The sequence below is a fragment of the Ambystoma mexicanum genome, chromosome 1q (assembly GCF_040938575.1).
Source record: "Ambystoma mexicanum isolate Mex_15411 chromosome 1q, UKY_AmexF1_1, whole genome shotgun sequence".
In the NCBI taxonomy this organism is placed as follows: domain Eukaryota; kingdom Metazoa; phylum Chordata; class Amphibia; order Caudata; family Ambystomatidae; genus Ambystoma; species Ambystoma mexicanum.
In genome coordinates, this window is record NC_090922.1 from 1,154,295,837 (window position 1) to 1,154,319,576 (window position 23,740).

Sequence of the window (23,740 nt, forward strand, 5' to 3'; positions counted from 1 at the left end):
ACTGTTCGATACATGGGAATTAACCATGATTAATGGTCGAACATTGGGTGATCGGCCTGGGAAACATACATGGACTAATGGCACATCGTTCAGCACTCTGGACTACATATTTATGTGCCCTGAAATGCAGTCCAGAGTCACTGATATGAGTGTAATGCCCAATAAATGGAGCGACCATGCGTTACTTCTTTAGTCACTCCGCCTCCCTCTCCCCTCCGCCTCTTATTTGAACATTGGCAGTATCCAAACCAATTGCTCAGGATCCAGAATAGTCTGGTCGGAGAGGAGCATTAGAGCGGCCACAGAAGCACTTAAACCTGCCGCTCATTGGACTCTTCCTCACTTCGAACAGATGACTGCTAATGATATAGAAGAATGGATCCTGGGATTCTCGGGTTTACATGCCACTATAAAAAAGAGGCATATGCTAAAATTTGGAGGTACAATACTCCCTTACAATAAGGGTATACGTGATGCCAAGAGAGGGCTAAGAGCAGAGATTCGGGGTCTCAAGCACTTGTACATAGTGGGAGCCACTTATTATGATAAAGTCAGAAAAGCCAAAAATAGATATAGAGCCTGTATTAGGAACATCAAAACAACAGAGGGGAATAAAAGAAATCAAAGGCTTGTCAAAACCATCTGCTCTAGAAACTCGCGTAATATATGGCTACTTTTAAATGAGAATAGAGAGAAGGTTAAGGGCCATTTAGTCAATCCAATTGGTGCGGAAGTACGGGTTAAATTTTTATTAGGTCGTAATTCTGGAGAGGCGGATGATCCTAATATACCTGTAGTGAAGGCTCCCTTTCCCCCGCCTCTTGATGTGTCAGAGGAGGCCATATATAATAAAATAGCTACACTGAAAGCTTCCAGAGCCCCTGGCCCTAATGGGCTGGCCAATGTAGTAATTAAGAACCACCCTGCTTTTTGGGCACACCTCCTCTCTATTCTTTTTAAAAAAGTCCTAGCGCAGGGGACGACTCCCCGCTCATGGCAAACGGCTATTTTGGTGCCGGTGTTCAAAAAGGGTAGCCGCATTGATCCAAATAACTACAGGCTCCTCTCCATGCTTGATACCACGGGAAAACTTGTTGCAGCATTACTGCTTATTGAACTGCAGAAGTGGGTAGAACAGACCAACATTCTTAGCAAATTCCAATGTGGTTTTCGCCGAGACTTCTCAACCACTCATAATCTTTGGGTGATGGATACGCTCCGAACGCGGGCGCTTAGCAAGTGGCAGCCCCCGCTTTATGCGCTATACATTGATTTCAAGGCTGCCTTTGATTCCATCCCAAGAGTAAGGCTGTGGACTAAGCTGGAAACCATGGGCTGTCCGCCAGGTCTCCTATATTATCTAAGACAGTTGCATCACAATACCACAGTGTGCCTCAGATTAAACCAAGAGGGCAATATGTCTAGGCAGGTGAGACAGAACAGGGGGGTTAAGCAAGGATGCGTAACGGCACCCCTGGTTTACAATTTATATGTTTATGATATCCCAGCAGTACTTGCCGAGGCGAACAACTGCCCACCTAAAATTGGGGAAGCACCGTGCACTGTCTTAGCATACGCAGATGACCTGGTCGTTTTTGATAACACCATAGCTGGTATTAGGCGCTCTGTGATTACTTTATGGGAATACGCCGAGATCAATGGCTTGACCATTAACCTAGACAAGACAAAGGTGCTCAGATTTACGAGGAAAAGAGTATCCCGAGTCGAGCTGTGGGTGTATAATAACAATATACTCTATGCTCCATCTTATCGGTAACTAGGTGTTGAAATTGAACCGCTGGGCGACTATTCCCTGTGCAGACAAGGACGTATAACCAGGGCGCAGCAAGTAACAGCATTAATAACGTAATTTACCTGCAAGCAGGCCGGTTTTACCCTATGGGGGACGAGACACTTATACATCCAAGTGTTTGCGCCCATGATTACGTATGGGCTTGAGGCCCTTACTTCATTCGATCTGGCCTGGCTACAAGTGATGGAGGGTAAATTCTGGCAACGGATACTGGGATTACCTCCGAGTGTCCCAGTGGCCCTGATTAGGCTTGAGTTGGGCCTTCCCTCACTTAAAGCACTGGTACTTAAAAAGAGGGCTGGTTTCTATCTTGAAATGAAGAGCAGTTCTCCCAACCCGTTATTGGCTGTGATACATCAAGAAGTGAGTAAAAAACACACCACTTCCCCCCTCCAGAAAGATATGACCAAATTTCTTAGAGACATAGGTTGGACTCATAGAGGGGTAACTGTCTCCCAGGACGTTTTAAAAGCGCTTGGTAAAAAGGTAGACCATTGCGATTGGTTAGAGAACTTCTCACACTTGAGCAGTCTTTTTCCTTTGTTAAATATAGACTTTACAATTTTATGAAACCCCAAGCATATTTGTACCTCTGCCCTACCATAAGGCTCAGAAGTTTTATTACTCTGTTCCGTCTGGAGCAATTACCCACTCTGTATAATTTAGGAGCCAGGAAAAAGATCCCTGCTATTGAGCGAGTATGTCGTTTATGCAAACTCCCTGAATGCCTGGAGACCGCTAAGCATCTATTGACCAAGTGCTCTATATTGGGTTCCTCAATCTCTAAATATCTTGGGGAATTTGTGCATGATCCTCAAACTATATGTGAAAGATCATTCTGGCTCTACTGTACTAATACTTCCAACATGCATCTGTTTATTGCACTGTATAATGTGTGGCTGCAGACTGAAAAAGTTATGGGCGCCTTGATTTGAAACGTCTTAATAGGGTGGGTGAACTATTAATTGAGTTATTCTGATTAGGAAGAGGTCCTACATCTCTTACACAGTTAATGGGTTTTGAGGCATGGCGTCTCTTGTAGGGGTGTATAACTCTTGCATAAGTCACCACTAAGCATGTGCTAATTTGTAGGCAAGGACAATTTGCCATATATCATTGTGTATTTCACTTTTTTCTTTTTCTCCTGAGTATTTTGATGTATGTAAAGGAATTATGTATTGATGTATATTTATGCCTTATTTTAAAGAGTATATTTACCTATGTAATTTGTAATATGTGTAAAGTTTGAATTATTTTCAATCTGTATAACATTAAAGTATTATTATTATTGTAGACTGTGTCCACCCCGAATAAACGTGACTATGTGTTGTTATGAGCATACGAAAATGTGTGCAGTTTAGCCCCACACATTTTTCGAGGTTGATCTCCCATCATTCAATATCTTAAAAAAATATCAAAAAAGCCAGGCGAGTGTACACCTGCTGTGCGGATGGTTGAATTCCTCACACAGGGTATGCTCTACATATCACTGGCTCACCACATCATGTCCCGGCACATCTCCCTACCTATTTTTTTTTAATATTCTTTTGGACTGGTCTATAGTGATATTCCTTTTATAACACACCCAACAGGTTTCTATTATTTCTTTTTCCACTGAACAGCCTTTACTTTGTAATATCGCAGAATTTGTATTTTTCGCCACCCCCCTGTCTAATGTTTGATTGAGACTTCCAGCTGATGCCATGCAGCATGCCCAGGAAGCATAAATGCTTATGACACCCAGTTGGGGATGTGAGTGATTAGACCCCTAGGCAAGCTCAGACTGGCCACCTATGATCCTATATACCAATGACAAATGGGCAGTCTTACCAGTTTGGCCCAGATGTGTGAGTCCATAAGAAGGAGCTTAATGGCTTAAGGCACTTCACGTCTAGTGTTTGTGACCATTGGTAGAGACACAAGGTGCTTTAAAATGTACCAGTTGCCAATAATATGACTAAAAATTGGGTGAAGAGAGATTAGCCCCTTCAGGCTATTTGCCATTTATTGTGGTTCCTTGTCGAACTGAGATACATTTGGGTTTTCTGCATAAAGGTTGTGGCAGATGCTCTAAATTACAGAATGCAAGCCACCAGGGCCATATAGACATTAAAAAGGATCAGCAACAAAAAGACTCCACCATAGATGGGTATAGTGCTGCATCCTGTTTTGGCTTTCAGGGTATTGCCCCTCAGGAAAGTAGAATAGGGAAATTACTTTTTGTCATTTTACGATATCTTATTTCTTTTTTGTTTTGTATCATGCCATATTACAACAAAGCTGTTTCCTAACTATTTATGATCTTCTCAAGGACACATATCTGCTCCCAACAGTAAAAGGAAAGCGCTTAGCCAATGTATACATACGTTTTTGATACTATACTCGGCATTCAGCAATGTAGACCCTTTTCAATGTACAGGAGCATCGAGAGAGTGCCAGCGGGTCCTGGTGGTCCTGGCTAAAGGCAGGAAGCAGTGAACGAACAACACTGGAGGCGTCTGGAGATGGCAGGCTGAGGGCAGCTGCTGGGGTCCTAATCAGTGGAGCACTTGTTGACACTGCTGTGCCCCCCCCACCCGGGAGGCACAGAGACAGAGACCCGACGAGCCTGCAGGGATGATCATTCCGCAAGCTAGAAGCCAGGCCCTGGTGAGAGGATCTGCAGAGAGTGGCAGTGAAGATCTGAGCAGGCAGAGGACCTGACCACCAGCTATTGGAGGCAGGAGGCGGCGGCGGCCAAGCGCTGGTGAGGAGGGAAAAACTGGGAAGAGTGGAGCTCCATCCTCGCTGGGCAAAGCTTGCCTGTTAGCAAAGCAGAGACTGTAGCCTGGCCGACCTGATGGTCCTATGTGTTGCGGGAGTGGCGGTTATGCCTGCACTGGTGTGATGCGGCTCAGGAGTGGGAGTAATTACTGTGCAGAAAACCCTTGAATACATCAGTGTAAACTGAGCGGCTGAGGGGAATTCCACTGAATACTGGAATGCATGTAAGTGGAAGCAATACCGGATCTGCTGATATTGACATGACACTGCCTTTGGCTTTGTGGTCACGCCTGTTAGTATACAAGTTGGTGGAAAGCGGGAAGTGGCGAAGCTGTGCACTTAGGGCAATGTGAGGCTTTTGTGTGGAATTAACTGGATAGCATTGAGAGTGACTCTGCTGGAGGGTGCAGTGGCCGGATTGGTAATACATGCCAAATCTTACCCGTAGGTCAACACAACAGACCATTAGAAGCCAGTTCCAACAGTTACACGCCATACTGCTTTGCTCCTCTGCTTTGGTAGAGGGGGGGAAGTCAGACTATGGATGCCCCTCTACCCAGTCAGGCGTGCCTCTCCCACACTTGATCTGAATTACAAAACCTTTGATACTTTTGCACACTTTTTGCACTATTGAACGTGGCACGTTTGCACATTTTTGCACAGTTTTGTGGGCTTTGATGTTTGGACTGGTTCCTTCCTTTTAATGGTCACTGAAATAATATTTTATTTTCGAGAGTGTTAATAATTTTTGAAGGTTTTAGAATATACTTTTGTGTATTTTTAATGGTACTTTTGTGGATTTCAGCTTTGTATTGTCCTTATATTAAGTGTTTTTAAAATGGTGAAAGGGAGATCTGAGAACCCGATTCTGGGGGGAGGGCAGAGTAAAATCTCTAGACTATTTAAACCAATAAATTAGGTAATCTATTAATTACAGAAATCAAAAATGTCCTGCATGACATTGACGGCCCAGTAGATCCGGTAAATCCTGTAGGCTGCAAAGCCGCAATTCTTGCAGCAGATAGAACCTCGACAACACCAGATTATAAGGAAGGGAAGCTTCCGCTGAGTCTGGCCTCTAACTGTGTGGCTATGGAAAAGGATGACTTGATTTCCCTTTGTGACCTACTTCCGACCGGGGGTGCGGGGGAGGAACGGGGATCCTGAATCCTAGACCCCATATTTCAAAAGGAGACCATCTGGCCCCGTTTGAAGTGATTCTAGCCACTGATCAAGCAGAGGGCAAAACCTTCTCTTTTACAGTAAAACGTGCTGGCATTGAAATAGGACTATCAGCCTTGCTCCCGAACATTTTGAAATTGTAACCCCCTGTGTCTGATCAGTTCACTGTAGCTACTAGGATAGAACATGAACAGGATAAATTAGTAGGTGATCCCAAGTCATCCCCCACAGGAGTAATCCAGCGATTGGACAGAGACCAAGTCACAGGGCTAACAGTCGGTAACAATAAAATGGCTTCAATAAAATTACATAATCAATTTGAACGGCTTGCTTCTCCTGTTATTTCAGCTACTATTAATGGAGTGTGCGAGGCAGAACCTGTCTTGAAGACAGTTACCCGCTTGAGGTCTCAGAAATCCCACGGGAGGCCCCATATAGGGAAAAGGAAATGGGGCAGCCCTCAATTTCTGTGGAATTGGCACACAGACATACTCTTCTGATCTGGGCCCCAGTAACAGTGATGCCGAGAATAGTAAGGCAGTACTCCAACTCATAAATAGCCTGAGTTTATTCAAGGAAACAATTATTAGCTCCATGGAGACTCAGTTGTAGGGTGTATTGGGAGAACTCAAGGAATTGAAGGGTTAATCACCTACTTGACCAAAAACAGCAATCAGGATTAGATAGATACTAGTAGCCAAGATGTACAACCAAGTGTATACCATTGGGAGGTAATGGGACCACAAGAAATGTATACAGAGTACCCCTCACCCCCCTCTATCAGAGCCAAATCTTGTTAAAGTGGGGAAAGATGAATCACATTGAATCAAATAGGAGAGGGGGAGGGAAAGAGATTTTCATTTTGTGATGGTTAATGTACCTAAACATGCCCCAAATACGTTCGAGAGCCAAGAGGCTCTAAAGAATAATTGTATCTTTTGGATCCGCCATACTAAGGGTTGCCTTTCCATTATAAGTAATTACATTGTACAGGGCACAAGGGGTGCAATCCCTAACTCAGGGTGTGATTTTATCAAAGTGTCTTTGGTTTCACAAGAACTTGTAGATGGTCTTTTGTCAAATGATTGTAGAACGTTCCCACCAGAGGGGACTTTGATTTGATTGGATTAAGATCTGGTGAATTTTTGAATACTCTATTAAACACCCCAGAACAGCCATCCTTGGTAAGAAGTGGGGGAATTGCTAATTCTGTAAGACACCTAGCCACACATGGTAGTAATAACATGAGAAATGTCTGTTCAGACACTGCCCTTGATGAAAAGGCTTGACTGGAGAGTAGGGGTTGCAAACTACTATTGTGGAATGTGGCTGGGGTGAATCGATTATTGGCTGATCCCGACTGGTGTGCATTCATTAGAGAGCACCAGATTGAGGTCCTATAGGAAACCTGGGCCTCTGACCCTGCTAGTATTCAAGGCTATCACAAATTTTGTGTGGCGGTTTCGTAGGGGCCCCGAGGTAGACCCAGTGGTGGGATCATGGGTGGATGGTGGAGGTTGTGGAACCTAGCTCACAGAATCTCCAAATATTGAAGATATGGTCAGGCAAGGATGATGTGCTCAGCCGGTCAGATAGCACAGCGAGGAGAGCGCTCGCTTTGACATCCGTGCAGAGCCTGCTGACACAGCTTTGAATGCTGGCAGGGCCAAACACAGCCTTTCATCCTTCCGAGGTCGATAAACGAGCACCACACACTGTGGGTAATAATAAGCAGCGCTCAGATGCCTGAGGGTTCGTAGCGCTACATAAATGCAAAAAAACAAAAAATACACATTTTTTAATATAATTGATATAATTGACCTTCATGGGTATTGATGACCATGACTCGACTCGCAATTCCATTACTGCACTATTGTGGTAGAAGATTTCAATTTACAGTTGGAACCACATAATGACATTATAGGCTTGAGGGTGACCAATTCGAGGCCTGGGACATCCCACCCCTCATTGTAACTGATCCCTGTTGGGTGCACCATCGCTCTCTAGAATCAGTATGCATCCTGTTTAAATTGAATCTGAGGGCTTGTAATCAGCATTTTATTAAACGACCAGCCCACGGGAAAAGTAATCAGTGGGGATAACGGCAGCTCCCTGATCAATTACATTTTAATCTCAGGAAATGACTGGAACAGGATTGTGGATTTCGCAATCTGTAAAAGACCAGAGTCCCTTTAATAGTCCAAAGGGGTGTGACAGAGTGGTCCTACGAGCATTAAGATTAAAATATAAAGAGCTAACCGGGAGAGAAAAAAGAGAATTTGCCTCTGAGCAATGGTACAGGCTATGTGGCCCTCTGCAATCTAGGGATGCCTGTCCCTTTTGGAAAATTGGTTACTGAGAAGAATTTGAATGCGGATACCTAGCTAACTATCGTCCCATTTCGCTCCTACCTTTTCTTATGAAGGTACTGGAAGCAGTAGTTACTCCACAGCTGAGGGCTTTTTTTGAGGGACAGAATATCTTAGATAGCTGTCAGATGGGATTTCGTTCCATGATGGGTACTGCGTCGGATCTCGTGTCAGTACTTGATGACCTCACTATGATCAGTGACGAGGGTGGCACTGCAGGTCTTACTTTTTTAGACCTGTTGGCAGCCTTCAAAACTATTTATCAGAAAACTTTGATATCTAGGTTGAAAGAGGTAAGGTTTTCAGGGGCTGTATTGGACTGGTTCTGTGATTTTCTGGTTTCTCGCTCTCAAACGGTTTCTATTCCTCCTTATTGCTCGTCCCCGGTTGCTGTGACCTGTGGAGTCTCACGGGGCTCAGCCATGTCCCCATTATTGTCTAATTTGTATATTCGCCCACTAATGGGGCTTAATCATTCATTTAGGTTTAGGGTTTTTTTCGTACGCGGATGATACGCAAATCTTTTTCCGATTACATCCTGACCAGACAGATGTGGGAAAAAGCTTAAAAAACTGTTTGGATGCCATTCGGGGCTGGATGGAAGCAAACTGGCTCAAGCTGAATGGTGGGAAGACAGAGATCCTGATCACTGCAGGCGGCGAGTGGCTGCACCTCCGACTTCTGGCCGGCCTCACTTGGGCCTCTGCCAGAACCAGCCAAAGTGGTTTGTAATCTGGTATTAAAATACCTGAGTCACGGTCTATGGAGGCCCAGGTGAGTTCAGTGTGCGGGTTGGGCTTTCTTAAACTGAAGCAGTTGAAGAAGGTTCTCCCTTTTTTTCCTGAGAAATTTAATTCCCAAATAGTGGCAGCATGCTTAAATGGGAACATTGATTACTGTAACGCAATATACCTAGCACAACCATCCTATCTTACCCAGCGTTTCCAAGTGTTGCAAAATGCAGCAGTTTGACTGGTGAAGCATATTCACTCTGGCTCGAGTGTCACCAGGATGTGTCAATTCCTCCATTGGTGGCCAATCACGCCCGGGTCAAAGTTAAAGCATCCTGCTTGATTCACCATGCATTGAGTGGTAAAGGCTGTTTGGCCATTCAGGAGAAGCTTCAGATCTATACTCCAGGTCAATCTCTTCGATCTTGAGACGCAGCACTCCTGCCTGTTCCCATATACAGAAAGGAGCGATTGGGTTGTAGAGCCTTTCCTTTGGCAGGGACTAGGCTCTGGGATTCGCTGCCTTACCAGCTGCAAAGCTCTACGGACTCCCTACATTTTAAACAAAGGCTCAAAATCTTTCTCTTCATGTGAGTCTGCCATCCAGTCTCTACGGTATCCCTCAACAGCGCCATGATGCCTTCGGTGATAGTGTGCTATAGAAGAAACTGATTGACTGATTGACTTACCTCCAGGCGGGGTTTAGGTCATACATGGGCACATAGACCACTGCTTTATTTTCATTTTGATTATTGCTAAATACACTTCGTTAAAGAAAATTCACCTTTATGCAGTCTTTCTGGACCTAAAAACGGCCTTTGATACTCTTTCAAAAGAGCAACTGTGGAATATTCTATCTAAGTGAAAAGGCCCCGTCTTACCTCATCACCATTATATGCCCTCTTCTATATGGATGACGCAGTCCTTTTGGCTACAACACCCCAGGGCCTGAAGTGTGCCCTGACTATCTTTGAAAATAAATGCTTGTAATTAAAGGTATCCTTAAAAAAAGCAAATTGCAAAGTGATGGTCTTGAGACCGCCACATGCAAAAAGGAGATCATTAAGATTGTGTGCGATATTATTGAGCAAGTCACTCACTTCGATTACCTTGGAGTACAGTTTGAGGACCCTGTTAGCTGGGAGCCACAGGTAAAAGAAAATCATCACTATCCCTTAAATAAATACTGTGGTGGAATTCTGTCTTTCTTCACAAAACATGGTAGCGTGGCAATTTCCCCTGCCTTGTAACTTTACAATAAACAAGCGGCCCCAGCCGCCATGTATGGCTCAGAATTATGGGGACATACTAACACCAGTAAGCTGTGTGTATGTGAAAATACATTTCTAAAGAAACTATTACTTTTACTTGTGTCAGCCCATGTCCATTTAGAACCTGATAATAACAGGGTCTCGGATCAGATCTCGTACAGACCAGTAATGTATTGGGCCAGGATTTGGAACAGGGACGGGCTATAGGAAAGGCTTGCCCCATGTCATGAGTCTCAAAGGAGGGAAAAGCCTAAAGTGGATAGCACATGTGTAGGCATTTCTTCTTGAATTGGGCATGCCAGATCTATGGCACAAACCACGGGTACCTCTGACAGAGATCCTGAATACCCAAAGAACCAAGGTAAAAAGGCATATGTATGAAAAACATATAATTGATGCCACAAAATGTTAATCTACAGTGGAATATCTTGAGTCCACAGTTGAGATGGGGTTCAAGGTTTACCTCGATACCATCCTCTCGCCCTTTGAGAAATCCCTCTAGATCCGAGATCAGGCTTGGATTGCTACCAGTATTCTGGGAAATCAAGAGTCAGTCTGACCTGTGCCCAATGTGTGGATCTGGCATAGAAAATATGTTGCACGTTTTACTAATATGCAAAATAACTGACCGTTTGAGACGTATGTACCTGCAACCTATTGATGAATAATTTAGGTATTCATCATTTAATGCCAGCTATAGGATTTTTAAGAGAATGTCTGCTCCCTTATGTGGTATTTGGCACTGCAGGTTTTATCCACAGGGCATGGCTGTTGAGAGGCAGGACCATCAAGTATGGCCCGGATAATATAGATGTTGTTGAATAAGAGCCAGTGGCTGCCAGCATTGCTCTCCCCGACGATTATTGCTTTAACATTCTGTTAGTAACAGCTGTACACCGAATTAGTCCCATAGGTACTCTAGTTTACAGTTCAGTGTTTTCTTTTATTTCAGATCTGCAATTTTATGCTCTAACCCCCTCCACGCTCCCCCGCATGGTGTAAATATTGTACATTGTATGGATATTTTTACACATGTATCTTTTATGTATGAACTTAATTTTTTTAGAACTTGAAGGTAAACCATTTTTAAAAGTATGTTTTGACTGATTGACTTTTTCAGGGCTATGCTTGGCTTTAGGCAATGCAAACATGCTTTTTTATACTATGCTCGGCTTTTGGAAATGAAGAACTGCTTTTTTTATTTTATGTGTGGCTTTCAGCAATGTAGACCTGCTTTTTTATGCTATGTTTGCCGTTCAGCAATCTAGACCTTCTTTTTTAAATAATATCCATGGCTTTCGGCAATGTAGACCTTTTTCAATGCTCTACTCGGATTTCGGCAATGCAAACCTACTTTTTTTTATACAATGCTTGGCTTTTGGAAATGGAGACTTGCTTTTTTGATTTTATTTTTGGCTTCCAGCAATGTAGACCTGCTTTTTAAATAATTTTCATGGCTTTTGGCAATGTAGACCTTTTTCAATGGTATACTCGGATTTCAGCAATGCAAACCTACTTTGTTCAACCTTGTTCTCCTTTGAGATATTTGGACATGTTCTAGAACAGAGAAATCGTTTCTCAGTCTCTGTTTATCATGAAACATAAGATTTCAATCAATACATTCTCATTCACATTCTTATTTAATCACTAATTTTTTCAGATTTCTACAAGTTCGCATTTGTCTTTTATTTATTGTGATGTAGGTGCAACGATCACTTTCCTTTTTCCAATCATTGACCTTTTCATGTGATTTTAAACATGGATTTCAGACATCTGCATCCTCCCCAGCTAAGAATTTATTAAAGCATTACTTCCACAGTTTACAATAAAGCATTAATTTCTGTCTACATAAATTATCATCAACAAACCTCTTATGAATTAATGATTTGCGCCTGTAAACCTTTCTATAGATCATTTTTGGGAATCATGCAACAGTGAATTAAAACCTACCAATGGCTTGAGTCAAGTGTTTTATTTATGTATCTCTAGCTTGTTGACGGCTGAATTTCTTTTTGCTTGCATGTTTTAAATAAGAGTATCATGAATCAATCCTCCTTTTTGTAAAGTTTTATAGAATCTTGGGCGTAATTATAGGTCATCACAGACAGCCAACACGTCTCCTCAACGCCACTTCTCATCCTGCAGCTTTACACTGATGGTCCCATGTGTGAAATCACCGGGCCCCTCAGTCCCCTTTCATCAGCTAACTGCAGTTTCTTGCTCAAGCCATCGCTATGTCGTGGTAGAAAGTCGCCAATAATCCAATCAAATAGCAGAGTTGCTTGTCATATTTCAAGGTTCAACTGGTTTCCCTTTCGTTCTTTCCCGTGGCAGATATCCCAAGTCTTTTTTCCATGGCGTTTGTTATGTGGACATTAGGCAGTTCATCTTCATTGTTTATGCTAACTATGTCTACCACTACTGGATTGCTCGCCGAAGTGTACCAAACCTTAAACAACACTTGTCTCTCAAGCACCATCTTTCAACAGTCACATAGCAGTTCTTAAATCCCCTCTCATCCCACAATCCATTATAATATCACGTGTCTAGACGTTATGATAATGGAAAGGTTGTGGCCACCCGGGAGGTATAAACATCACCTTCCCATAGCAATACCAAAATATAGCATTAATTGGGCATCAGAAGTACCACTGAGAAACAACGTACACGTTGTTATACTTAAACTGTTAACTACTATTTGCACATCTAACTCTATTGTTTCTCGTATACATTCCTCTATCCTCCACTCTTTCCACACACTCGCCCATCCTGGTTTGTTTACCACCCTAAATACAGACCCATTCACATCTCTACCCTCAGTTCTCTCAACCCATTCATTGGCCAGAATCATACACAATCCCACTTCTTCAGATTTACCTATATTATGTTCAGTACCCTCACTCTTCCTCCTTGAACCCTTTACCAATCTAATTCACACAACAATCTCTAGCTCTCCTCCTTGCACTCGAACGAAATTACACAAGATTACCTTTGGGTGCTCTCCCTTGCAACCCACGATCTGCTTCTTACACCTTAACCAATTACTTATGTTAACAGTTCTCTCTCTGATGCCAAATCCACTGTCATAATAAGATAAGTGCTTCATCTGACACCATCAGCACCCTGCTCGTTACCACTTTCGCATCCACTTCTCAACCTACAGAACTTCCCTTAATAACTGTAAAGGGGTTTCGGCTATTACAGAATGTGATAAACTAGGGGAGACAAATGAGGTGTTTTTTAAAGCCTTCTTTGAATTAACTTTATTCTTTAAGCCACCACCCTGTCAATACGCTCTGGGAGCATATTCCCCTCTGGTTGCCACAAACATTTGTTGTGTGACCTCCTGCAATATTTCCTTTTCACATGAGCCACAAACTGTGCTCCTTTATCACATAAACTCTACTATTTATTTTTCAGTAGCCTTTAAAAAAATATTGAGCATCATGATAACTACCCTATTCCCACGGGCTGTAACGCAAGCAATTTCAATGTTGGCTGCTCTGTTGTGCTGAATTGGGTAGGAGCTGCTGTTAACCACTGATATATTAAGTGTGACTGCTCCACAGCAAATTGTAATCTTCCCTATCTGTGGAGCATAGGGAGTAGACATAGAAAGTGGACAGCCCGTTGCAGGGTTTTCTGAACCATTGCCCCATTTATTTTTGTTGTCCTACACTTTCACTAACTTTCTGTGTAAACCAATTTTTGCTCTTTTTGTGGCAAAATGCGGTGGAGCCCCCGAACCTCCCCTTAATACACCTACCGTGAACCTCACATATACCTCAACCCCACTAACCATATACGTTTTGCTACCAAAAAAGTGCAAAAATAATCTGCCAAAATGCACTCAGCAAAAGTGCAGGTCGGCAAAAGTGGGCTAGACACTCTTGCACGCATCCGCTCTTTCTTTTGTGGGACAGATTTTTGAACACCAACTTCTCTTTATGTAGCATGCTGTTTCACTGTAGGTATGTAGCTGATTGGTACCGCCCGTTATAGCTTAGTGTCTGGATCATAGGTGCGAAGGGGAAAGCAATGGGTACCCCTGCTAGGTCATGCATAGGGCACAGTGTTGGGAAATACTCATAATGGTGTTAGAGCCTGTGATGGCCGGCTATCGAGAGATCTTAAGAGTGTTCGTTTAAGGGTGCAGAAGTACAAGTCTGACACTGTGATGACATGCTTGTTGGCAAAGACTTTTAATATAAACATAAAATAAAAGGAAAAAACCTATCTTGCCTTATATCTATGAGGGGTTGCCCTGCCTCAACACAAATAATAAGGACTCTGTCAGGATGTCCGTAATGAAAAATGCCCACTGTCCTGTGTTAAAACCTATTTCCAACCCTTACACTAAACTAAACTAGCTAAGTAAAAAACTCTGTCTTCTTAATCCAAGTGGAGGCTTCTCTTGCTCTCTGGACAAGTTCAGTTCATGATGTGAAAACACGAGTGACACAGTTGCCAAGTATCAAAATGGAGTAGTCCCTTCCCCATGTTTCCAGTTCAAAACTGTAGCGACAAGTCTGGCACCCTGTCCTGCCAGACTTGACTGTAAAATTCAGAACTCCAGAACTCGTTTTAATCTCTTGTACTTTTTCACATAGGCCCCAGATCCCTCTGGGTTGGCCTGGGTTCTCCCTGGCTCTTTCACATTGGTCCTGGATCCCTCTGGACTGTCTTGGGTTCACCCCAACTTTCTCACATGGTTCCCAGATCCCTCTGGGCTGTCACAGCTTCTCTCTGATGTTCTCACATGGCTCCCAGATCCCTCTGGGCTGTCTCAAGTTCTTCCCGACTGGTTCTGACATTTCTATGTGGGTCCCAGGCCACTTCAGACTTTCTCGGGCTCACCCCGACTTACTTTGGGCCTCAGCCCCTTTGAAGTGTCTCTTCCTTTTATGCAGGTTCCTGACCTTTGTGGCATATATGTGTGGACCTTGCCCATCTTCATATGGGACCCGGACCGTGGTGTGTTGGACTGTCCCACTGAACAGTCCTGGTGTACTCTCCAGCCAGATACTGTTCCGCATAGGATATGCTACACAGTTTGTTTCAACTGTTCTTTCCCCTTGTACTACTCTCGGGCCTCCGACAAAAATGTGCTTCTGTAATTCCCTTGGGTCCCAGACCCCTTAACATTGCCCTTCCAGGACACTTGGTTCACTCTCCTGCAAGCTCTCACTAATGTTGCACATTGGGGTGTCCTTATACTCCTTTTGGGAACCTTGACCCATGTATCATTTACTTCAACTTGCTTTGGGTCACCGACCCTCCTTAGATTCTGCTTGTTCTGATTCCAGCCCCTCTCATGGACCCAGGCAGCACCTGTACCATTATTCCAGGCTCCGGTTGCATGGCGCCCTGATCGGATTCTTCTGACTCTGTGGGTGACCATCTGCTTCTCTTGGCTCTGCTCACGCTGTCTTCCATGAACCTGGTTTGCCTTCAGTGTGTCGGGCTGTGTGGCTCCCTTCAGCTTCAGCTTCAGCATGCTTGGCTGTGTGGCTTGGCTCTGTGTTCCAAGTGTTTCTCGTACTTGGGTTGTCTCTCACTTATGCCTGTTCGGGGCAGCACCTTCACAGATGGTGGATTCGTTCCACCGTGTTCCTGGTCTACAGCTTCTTCTGATGGTTCTACCTTTGCGACATTCAAACTTCGCTCTCAGTTCCTCCGGGGCAGGCTTGACACCCGAGTTCGTCCATCTTCTGATTTACATTCTGTATGGCCAAAAGGCAGTCTAAAAACACTAGACTTCCACTTCGGGGGTCACATCAATAGTCCTCATTGCTCCGCCATTCCTCCTCGTCACAGAAATGAACTGGTGATCTCTGTAGAATTCAGTATCACTCTTCTTCATCTCAGAATTTTCTTGAGACTTAACTTCCTCAACTCTACAAAGGTGAATGTAAGTGTGAGGAACTACAGGGTACTGAGTGGTAACTATGGAAGGAGGGGTAGACTGGAAGGAGAGGAATACTGCATTACCCCAAGGTGATTGGTTCTCTCTAACCTGATTCCATCATTCCTTCTGTCCTCATCCTCCTTGATCTTTCCTATGCTTTCAACATGGTCAACCACACCATCCTGATCAATCGACTCTGTTAGAATCTGGGCATCACTGATCATGCCCTGGAGTAGCTGACCTCCTTCCACTTTGACCGCCCCTCCCAGGTCTAGTTTAGTCTCTTTCTCTCCGCCACCTTTCTCTCTACCTGTGGTGTTCCACAGGGCTCTATCCTCTCACCCTGGTTTTTCAACCTCTACTTGGCCCCTTTGGCCCACCTGATCTCTTCCTTCTCCTCTAACTTACAGTGTTATTGGGATGACACGGAGCTTTCCTTCAGGCTCCCCTCAGCCTTCTCTCCTCTCTCACTCATTTCTTACTGTCTATCCGCGATTCAGGATTGGTGCACCTCCAACAATCTCTGCCTTAATGCCAGTAAGACTAAGATCATTGGGACCCCTGCTCCTGCTTCCCCTCTCTCACTCTAGCTGCCTGAATTGGGCCTTCTTCCTTCGCCTTCATGTGAGGCAAAAAACCTTGGTGTCATCTTCGACTCCACTCTCTTTTTCTCTCCTCACATCTCGGATGGCGCCAATAGGTCCCACTACCAGCTGCACCTCCTCAAAGGCACTCTTCCCTTTCTCACTTTCCCCCAGAAGCGCACTGTCTCCAGAGCCCTGGTTCTCTCTAGGCTGGACTACTGCAACAGCCTCTTTATCAATCTGCTTCCTCTATTCTCCTCCCTCTGCAACTAATTCAGAACAGGACTGCGAGACTTATCTTTGCCCTTAACCCCAGGGACTATATCTCTCCAGCCCTGGCTGCAAGGATCAAGTTCAAGACCCTTTGCATTGTTCACAAGGCTTTCTGGGGCCGGGTCCCACACTACATCCAGCACTCTCTTCAAAAATACCTTTCTTCTCGAACCCTGGGGGGGGGTAGATCTCTCTCCTCTGCAGGTGCCTCCCTCTGGAATGGTCTCCCTGCCCCTCTCAAATTCAAGCCGGACCACCTCAAGTTCCGGAAGCAGCTCAGAACTTTCCTCTTCTCCTCTGCTTACACTCTTGCCCTCCCCTGCTGACATACCCATCTGCTGACCCGACTGGTTGCTTGGCTACCCTCAGAGTCTCACTGGGTACCAGGCTTCTTCTAAATCAGTCTCCCTGTACTGCCTCTGGGCCTGTCACGCACTTAGGTCTGTAACTGTGACCCTACAGCCCCTGTCTCCTTGCACTTGCCTGAGCGGCGCTGCCCTGGCTGCACTTACTGAGAGCATTACTGCCATGTTCTCCCCTCCCCTCTCCCTTGCACTTCCCCTCCCTTTCCCCCTGCACTTTCCGTTCTCTCACTTGCACGATCTGAATGACACAAGGCTTAGTAAGATCATGTGTCTTGTTCTCCCTCTGTCTTCCCGCCCTTACCTTGTCGCGCCTAGTAACACTTGTGTACAAGCACGTTACACATGATTTATCATATCATATCATATATCATTGTCACTGGTCCCATGGAGAGGCTCCCTCCTCATGAGATCCACCCGCTGAGTCCACCTCACTATCGGTTGGGTCCTCACCTTCCTGGCCTCATGGGTAGCGGCTTCCGCGATGGAAGCAGTGACAATACCCTGCGATTTGTTACAGTTAGGCACTCTTGGCTTTGCCCTAGGTCTGTAAGTGGAGAATGTGTCATTAACACCCATTACTGCCCATCATAATGTGTCAACATATAACGGTGTCAAGTGATAACGAAATTCATTGACCAGCAGAGTTTTTTAATTGTTCAACATGTGTTGAAGAATAAACATTTAAAATGTTCTTCTTTCATTGTAGGTGAACCTCGAAAGTTTGATCCAAAGTTCAAAGGACCTATTCAAAACAGGTAAATAATGTATCTTCATGACGTTGTTTTGCTTATATCAAAAGAGTTGTTAACAACTGACCTTTGTGCATGATTAGCTTATTTCGTGGACAGATTTTGATTCATTTAGGGCATTTATTTATATACATTGGAAGTGTTTGGCATGGACTTGCATTGTAACGTTATAGCGCAAACGCACAAGTTAAAGGGCGCAAGGGCACATGGGCCCCAATTGCATCTGTGTAACATTTCCCTAACTTCTGTGGATTTAAGAGCGATGACGAGGAATAGAAGTAGCACATGTTGTTTTCCACTGAGCAAGCTGTTGTATAGTAATTTACATTGACATCGCTTTCCTGTCCAAATTACATTCTCTTCTTAATAAAAAAGCAAAATAAGTGCCTGCAGCCAGTGCGTGCTAATGGAAAAGCACACCCAAGAAATCACTTACACTGGATTAACAATGTGAACACACGGACTGGAAATGATGTGGTTTGACCCACAGAAAGAGTCAAGGTCAATATCCAGATTGTAAAACAAACATGTTCGGGAGGTTTGATTTGTACTTTGCTTCAAGAACCTCTAATTAGAATTGTAGGACAAACACCCGATCTTTGAGGTTTTGTATTTAAATTAGCAATGGAAATAAATCTGTGTACAGGTGTGTTACAGTCTGGGTGTAGTGATGTCAATGTTAGATTTGCTTTTTGGGACAGCGACTCTGTGACGACACCGCCATTATACATGAGCGTGCTACCACTTATTAAAAATGTCTGACGTTCCCTAAAAAGGGTCCGCATTATGTAAATGGCTGTACAGGCTGCCGGCGGTGGATACAGCTCTTTCTAGTTTGCTTAGCTTTTTTGTTACGTAAACCCAATTAAGTCGGGTGTATGGTCGGAGGCCCTCACCAGTGGGCAAACAAGTATCTGGCGACAGCCTCTTCAGAAGGTTGGTGAGCAGGGTTCATTGTCTTACGGGCATACCCCACGCTATTAGCCCCTCCTCCTGCTCCACCGTCATGTAGGTTTGCAGATTCATCAATACCGGGCTGGTCGTCGCTGGACACCACATGGCCCCCTCGGCTGCACTCGTTTACCCAGCCTGGATGGAGAGGGATTACTTTTTGTAATCCTACTCCACCCAGACTCTTCAACTTTGTGGGTGTAGTTACTATACCCTTCAATGCACGATAATTGGGCAATAATATATGGGATAAAGTGCCACCTACCATATGTTATAAGGATTTTGCAAGTCACCAAGTATTTCCGTGACCAATAGAGGAACGAGGCCGAAAGTTGAGTTTCTCTATAAGATCACAAAACTCTGAGATGCCTTTCAATATCCTTTTTACGCATGGTAAGGGGTATTTTATTTCTTCTAATACGTGGCCACACACTCCTCATTATGACTGGTAATTAAGAGCTAAATCAGCCGAATAACCAACAAACTCAATAACCGTTATCACCACTTAGTCCTGCCAATTTACCATGGGATTACACTTGGTGTTAGGGAGGTGTAATTCTCCATTCTTTGGGGATTTCGGCAGAAATACCGCGGTTGGTAATTCTGCTGCGATAATTCTGCAGATTCTTGTTGATTTTTATGGTAAGGTGGCATATTCACTTCCGCCTTTTTCCTGGATGTAAAACCTCCACTTCACTGCCAAACTCTTAGATTGATGGTGTGGTAGTGCTGGGGTAATAGAATTACCATTGCATTAGCACAGTTTTTACCGTCACCGCCATACTTGTGATGAGATCCACTGTCAGCAGTGCAGGGTCTCCCACTCGCTTGGAAAGGGGATTCTGGAAACTCGGTCCCCATCCCTATCCCCATAAATAATCAGGATGGCATTGAGAATGCAGGCACTGCATACTGATGTATCAAACCCAACCTTTACTTCTGTCTGTGTCCTTTGAAGGAAGTCTGGGGGAGGATCATTAGCCACTTCTTTTAGCCAATTCTTCCAGTTGGTGCCAAAGAGTTTCATTCCAAGAAGCGGGAGTTTAAGGAGGATAGGCTTGGATGACAAGGCTTCCCCTTCAGAAGGACATCTAGAATGTAAACACTCAAGCAGTGACCCGAAGCGCATCACAGGAGATATTCGAAGATAGCAATTATTTCTTTCAGACCTGATCTAGACCAAAATCCTTCAATGGATGTTTTTTAGAAGCGATTGGGAAATATTAGCCACTATGTCTCAGCAGAAATGACAAAGCTAGAGGCTGCAAGAGATCTTTTATGGGAGGATTCAACCTACATTGTCAGTGGGTGCTGCATAGTCCGATGCCACTGTGGTTTTACCTGTAAAAGTGGGAGGAGAAAGTGCCTCTTTATCATCTCAGCAAAAGCCTCTGCATTGCCCCGAATTGAACGCATCTTGGTCCCATATTTAGTCCTCCTCATGATCTTTGCACTGCTGCACAGTGATGGTCTTTAAGCCTTGTAGGAGCTGAAGGTCTTCAATGATCGCTGGCACGTAACACTGCAAGTGGAGGTGTCAGCAGATCCCTAAAGACCCAGATTTGTTCTGAGGTGGGATGCAGCTTTGAACCCCCCTCCCTCTTATCTTATGCAGATTCTTCCCTGAAGTCTCCCAGTCCATTTCTTGCTGCACCTCATTAGATGCACAATATGTTGCAATTGTACAATCTCCCACCACATTAGGTAAACGAAAGTCCCATCTGGAAATCATTTAGCAAATAATGAGCTGAAATGAGCCTCTGCCATCGTTGGTGGTTTTTTATTCGACAGAGTAATCATCGGCCCTGTAAGAGCTTGGACCAGTGCAGCAATTCTGAAAGTCTAAGGCCGACACCAAGGGAAAGGGAGCTCACGCGACTTCAATGTCTCCTTATGTATCTGCTCCTGTCAGACTTAAAGAGGAGGTTAATTGGAAATCTGCACGGGAACCATTGGCTTTTCACTTTATTTGTCCTGCCATGACCAAATACAGCAGATGTCTGGCGGCACTCTTCAACGAATAGTACAAAAGGAACAGACCTACTGTCCTTCTGTGGTGCATAGCTTAATTCACCTCTGTGCACTTGAAACCTCTGTGCCTATATACGATTATCATGGCCAGCCACTGCACCACTCTCCGCCACACTTTGGGTTTCTCTTGTCGTCTTGATGGGGAGAAAACGACTTGTGCCAAGTCATCATCCATCGGGGCTCTATTGCCGGGAGAAACTGACTGTAATCTTCCTGTCTGCTGCCCCAAATCCACTGGCACTACGACATCCTTCCATTAAGAGGCATGGGCGCGAGGTCGCAACGTGCAAGGATATGTTTATGTTTTCTCTCTGAACTGAGTGATATTTGAGCCTGTTTCCATGGGGGAAAGTAAACAGTGATTGACACAGAAAACATCTGTTTAAATAGGTGAGTACCTTCACTGAGAATAAACATGGCCAGAATACTTGGTCCATAAGACTGGACCATCAGGGGCCTCCCCAGTTATGCTTTATCTCACTGTACTGTACTGCACATAGGTGTGGTCCGTCCCATAAGAACAGATCAGCAGCACCATTCCAGACATTTCTCCTCTGAATGCCTTGAGCTGTACAGTTTTCTGTCCTGTGGGTCCCCAACTGATATGGGAAAATGTAAAGGAGGGTGCAACAGCAATTGTGGCCAATACACATTTCCCACACTTGAATAGAGATAGGATACTTGATCCTATTAAAGACATCTTGGTGAGATTTTTGTTCTTCTTTAAAAATATTTAGCATCATCAAGCAAACAAACATTGAACAGACAATGATCCAAAAACACTACTACCTGTGTTTTCCTCCGTAGTTTCTTGTCCTTCCTCTCTTTTATTATTCTGTGATAGGCCCTTCCCGCTTCATCCTCATCACAGATCCCTGACCAAATCCTTGCACACCTATCGTCCTTTCAGGATCCCGCCCTCTTTCTCTTGCTGTGAAATTCCCCAAATTGTTCAACAGTCGAAGAATCAAATTGTCTTTAGAGAAAACTCAATGGATTCCTGAAGTACTGCAACCAACAGGTAACGTCATTATCTTTCTTTGCACTTCTCGTCTCACAACCTTGCTTCTGGCCATTACATGAAAACAGAAAAATACAATTCAATTAAGAGGGCACACCAAATAAACATATCTGACATATCATAGTAGGAGATCCTGACACATCCCTGCTACTAATCTGCCACTCACCATTAAGGCGGGATAACTTTCATCCCTGCGTGTTAAATAGAATCAAGTCACTCCACACTATTCTAGTCTAGTAATCTTTTTTCGATGGCTAGACCGGAGGTGGGCATCATGCTAGGACAAAGCTCAGCCACTACTGCGGCTGCCAAATTCAATGCAGGCTGAAAATAAAAGCTCCTTAAATGGAATAGTAGATCAATCGCTTCTTTCAACTTGTCCTCGAACACCCCACCCACCATGAAAGCCTTTGAAGCCATAGCTCCTCTTGCTGAATTAATTCCCAAGTCTGAGATATAATTACTAACTCCCGCGGTTACCCATTTCACCAATTTTGCCAAAGTGGACGTTGATGCTCGTACATGGAGCTTCCCCATAAAAATCAGCAACTGATGTACGCCTGCCAGTCTGAAAGCCTCAGACACAATTTTGTACACTCTCATACACCACACAGCTTCATGTTATCTGGGAAATATGGGTACAAGATCGCCTTCAGACAGAACTGAGTACATCTAGCATTAGTGAACATCAGCTTATCTGGTGAAAAAACATTACTGTTGCAGTCCAGAGCCCTGGCATCCAACACCCACCTGCATGAAATTAGGTCTAACCGTTTCGCAACAGAGTCTTTAGAATTAGTGCCATATTCTCTGGCCATGGCTCCGGCAAGCCCTGGACTCTTTTCCCATCCCATAAGCATCCATACCTAAAGGCTGCAGTTCTAACTTATCTGATCCACTTCAACAGCTTACACACAGCCTGAGGCTCCTCTAGAGCCAACACATCCACAGGATTGTGACCTGCCGACACCAAACACTCCATACCAATGATGACCCGCAATAACATCTAGACGTAGCTGGTGCCCATGATTCCGTAATGAGCTTTAAAGCTGTACCTGAAATCCCTGGCATCTTACAAGAATTCTTGAAATCCTGCAGGACACAGCATTCTGAGAGAACTGTCCCGCATCATCGGATGGACAGCCCTTGTCACGTCTGTGAGCATCTTTCTCATGCTGATCAGAATCCACACAAAATCCATCGAAAGTTCCTTCAGAACTAAATACTACACTTGTAATTTCTGCCATTGAACCACTATCACCATGCCTATTAGCTCCTAACTCAGTCTTGCCAATATCCTTACCATCATTGTGAATGATTGGAATGCATAGACTGAACTTTGCTCCCAGTCCTGCAGAAAAACATCCATCTTGGCTGACCCCATGTTTGTCTTCCAGCTGAACTACTTTGGAAACAGTGTGGTCAGCCTGGACACAAACAGGTTTATCTGCAATGGACCCAAGAGATCTTGCAGCCTTTGGAATATCACCACATCCAGTTTTTGGAGTCTATCTTGAATGCTAATCTGCTACTATATTCACCACTCCTGGCAGATATTTGGCTGTCACTGAGATCGTCATTATATCCTGCTAGTCTTAGTATGCCTATCAGAACACTATTGCTTACATTTTGAAGTTTCTGTACCCACTCAATTAGACTTGTGAGATTTATGAATGGACAAACGTTCCTATGCAGCTGAAACATATTTTTGAGGAATTGGTCCTCGTAT

The 23,740-nt window shown here is 44.2% G+C and overlaps 1 protein-coding gene across 5 annotated transcripts in view; it reads left to right on the forward strand.

The window, feature by feature from the left end:
* Positions 1-23,740, forward strand: part of SLC44A5 (solute carrier family 44 member 5) — a 1,500,346-nt gene that overhangs the window by 640,668 nt on the left and 835,938 nt on the right. For all 5 annotated transcript variants that reach the window (XM_069641896.1, XM_069641897.1, XM_069641899.1 and 2 more), the window contains exon 2: positions 17,966-18,014. In XM_069641896.1, coding sequence (XP_069497997.1) covers positions 17,966-18,014 — 49 coding nt within the window. The remainder of the gene's footprint in view (positions 1-17,965; positions 18,015-23,740) is intronic.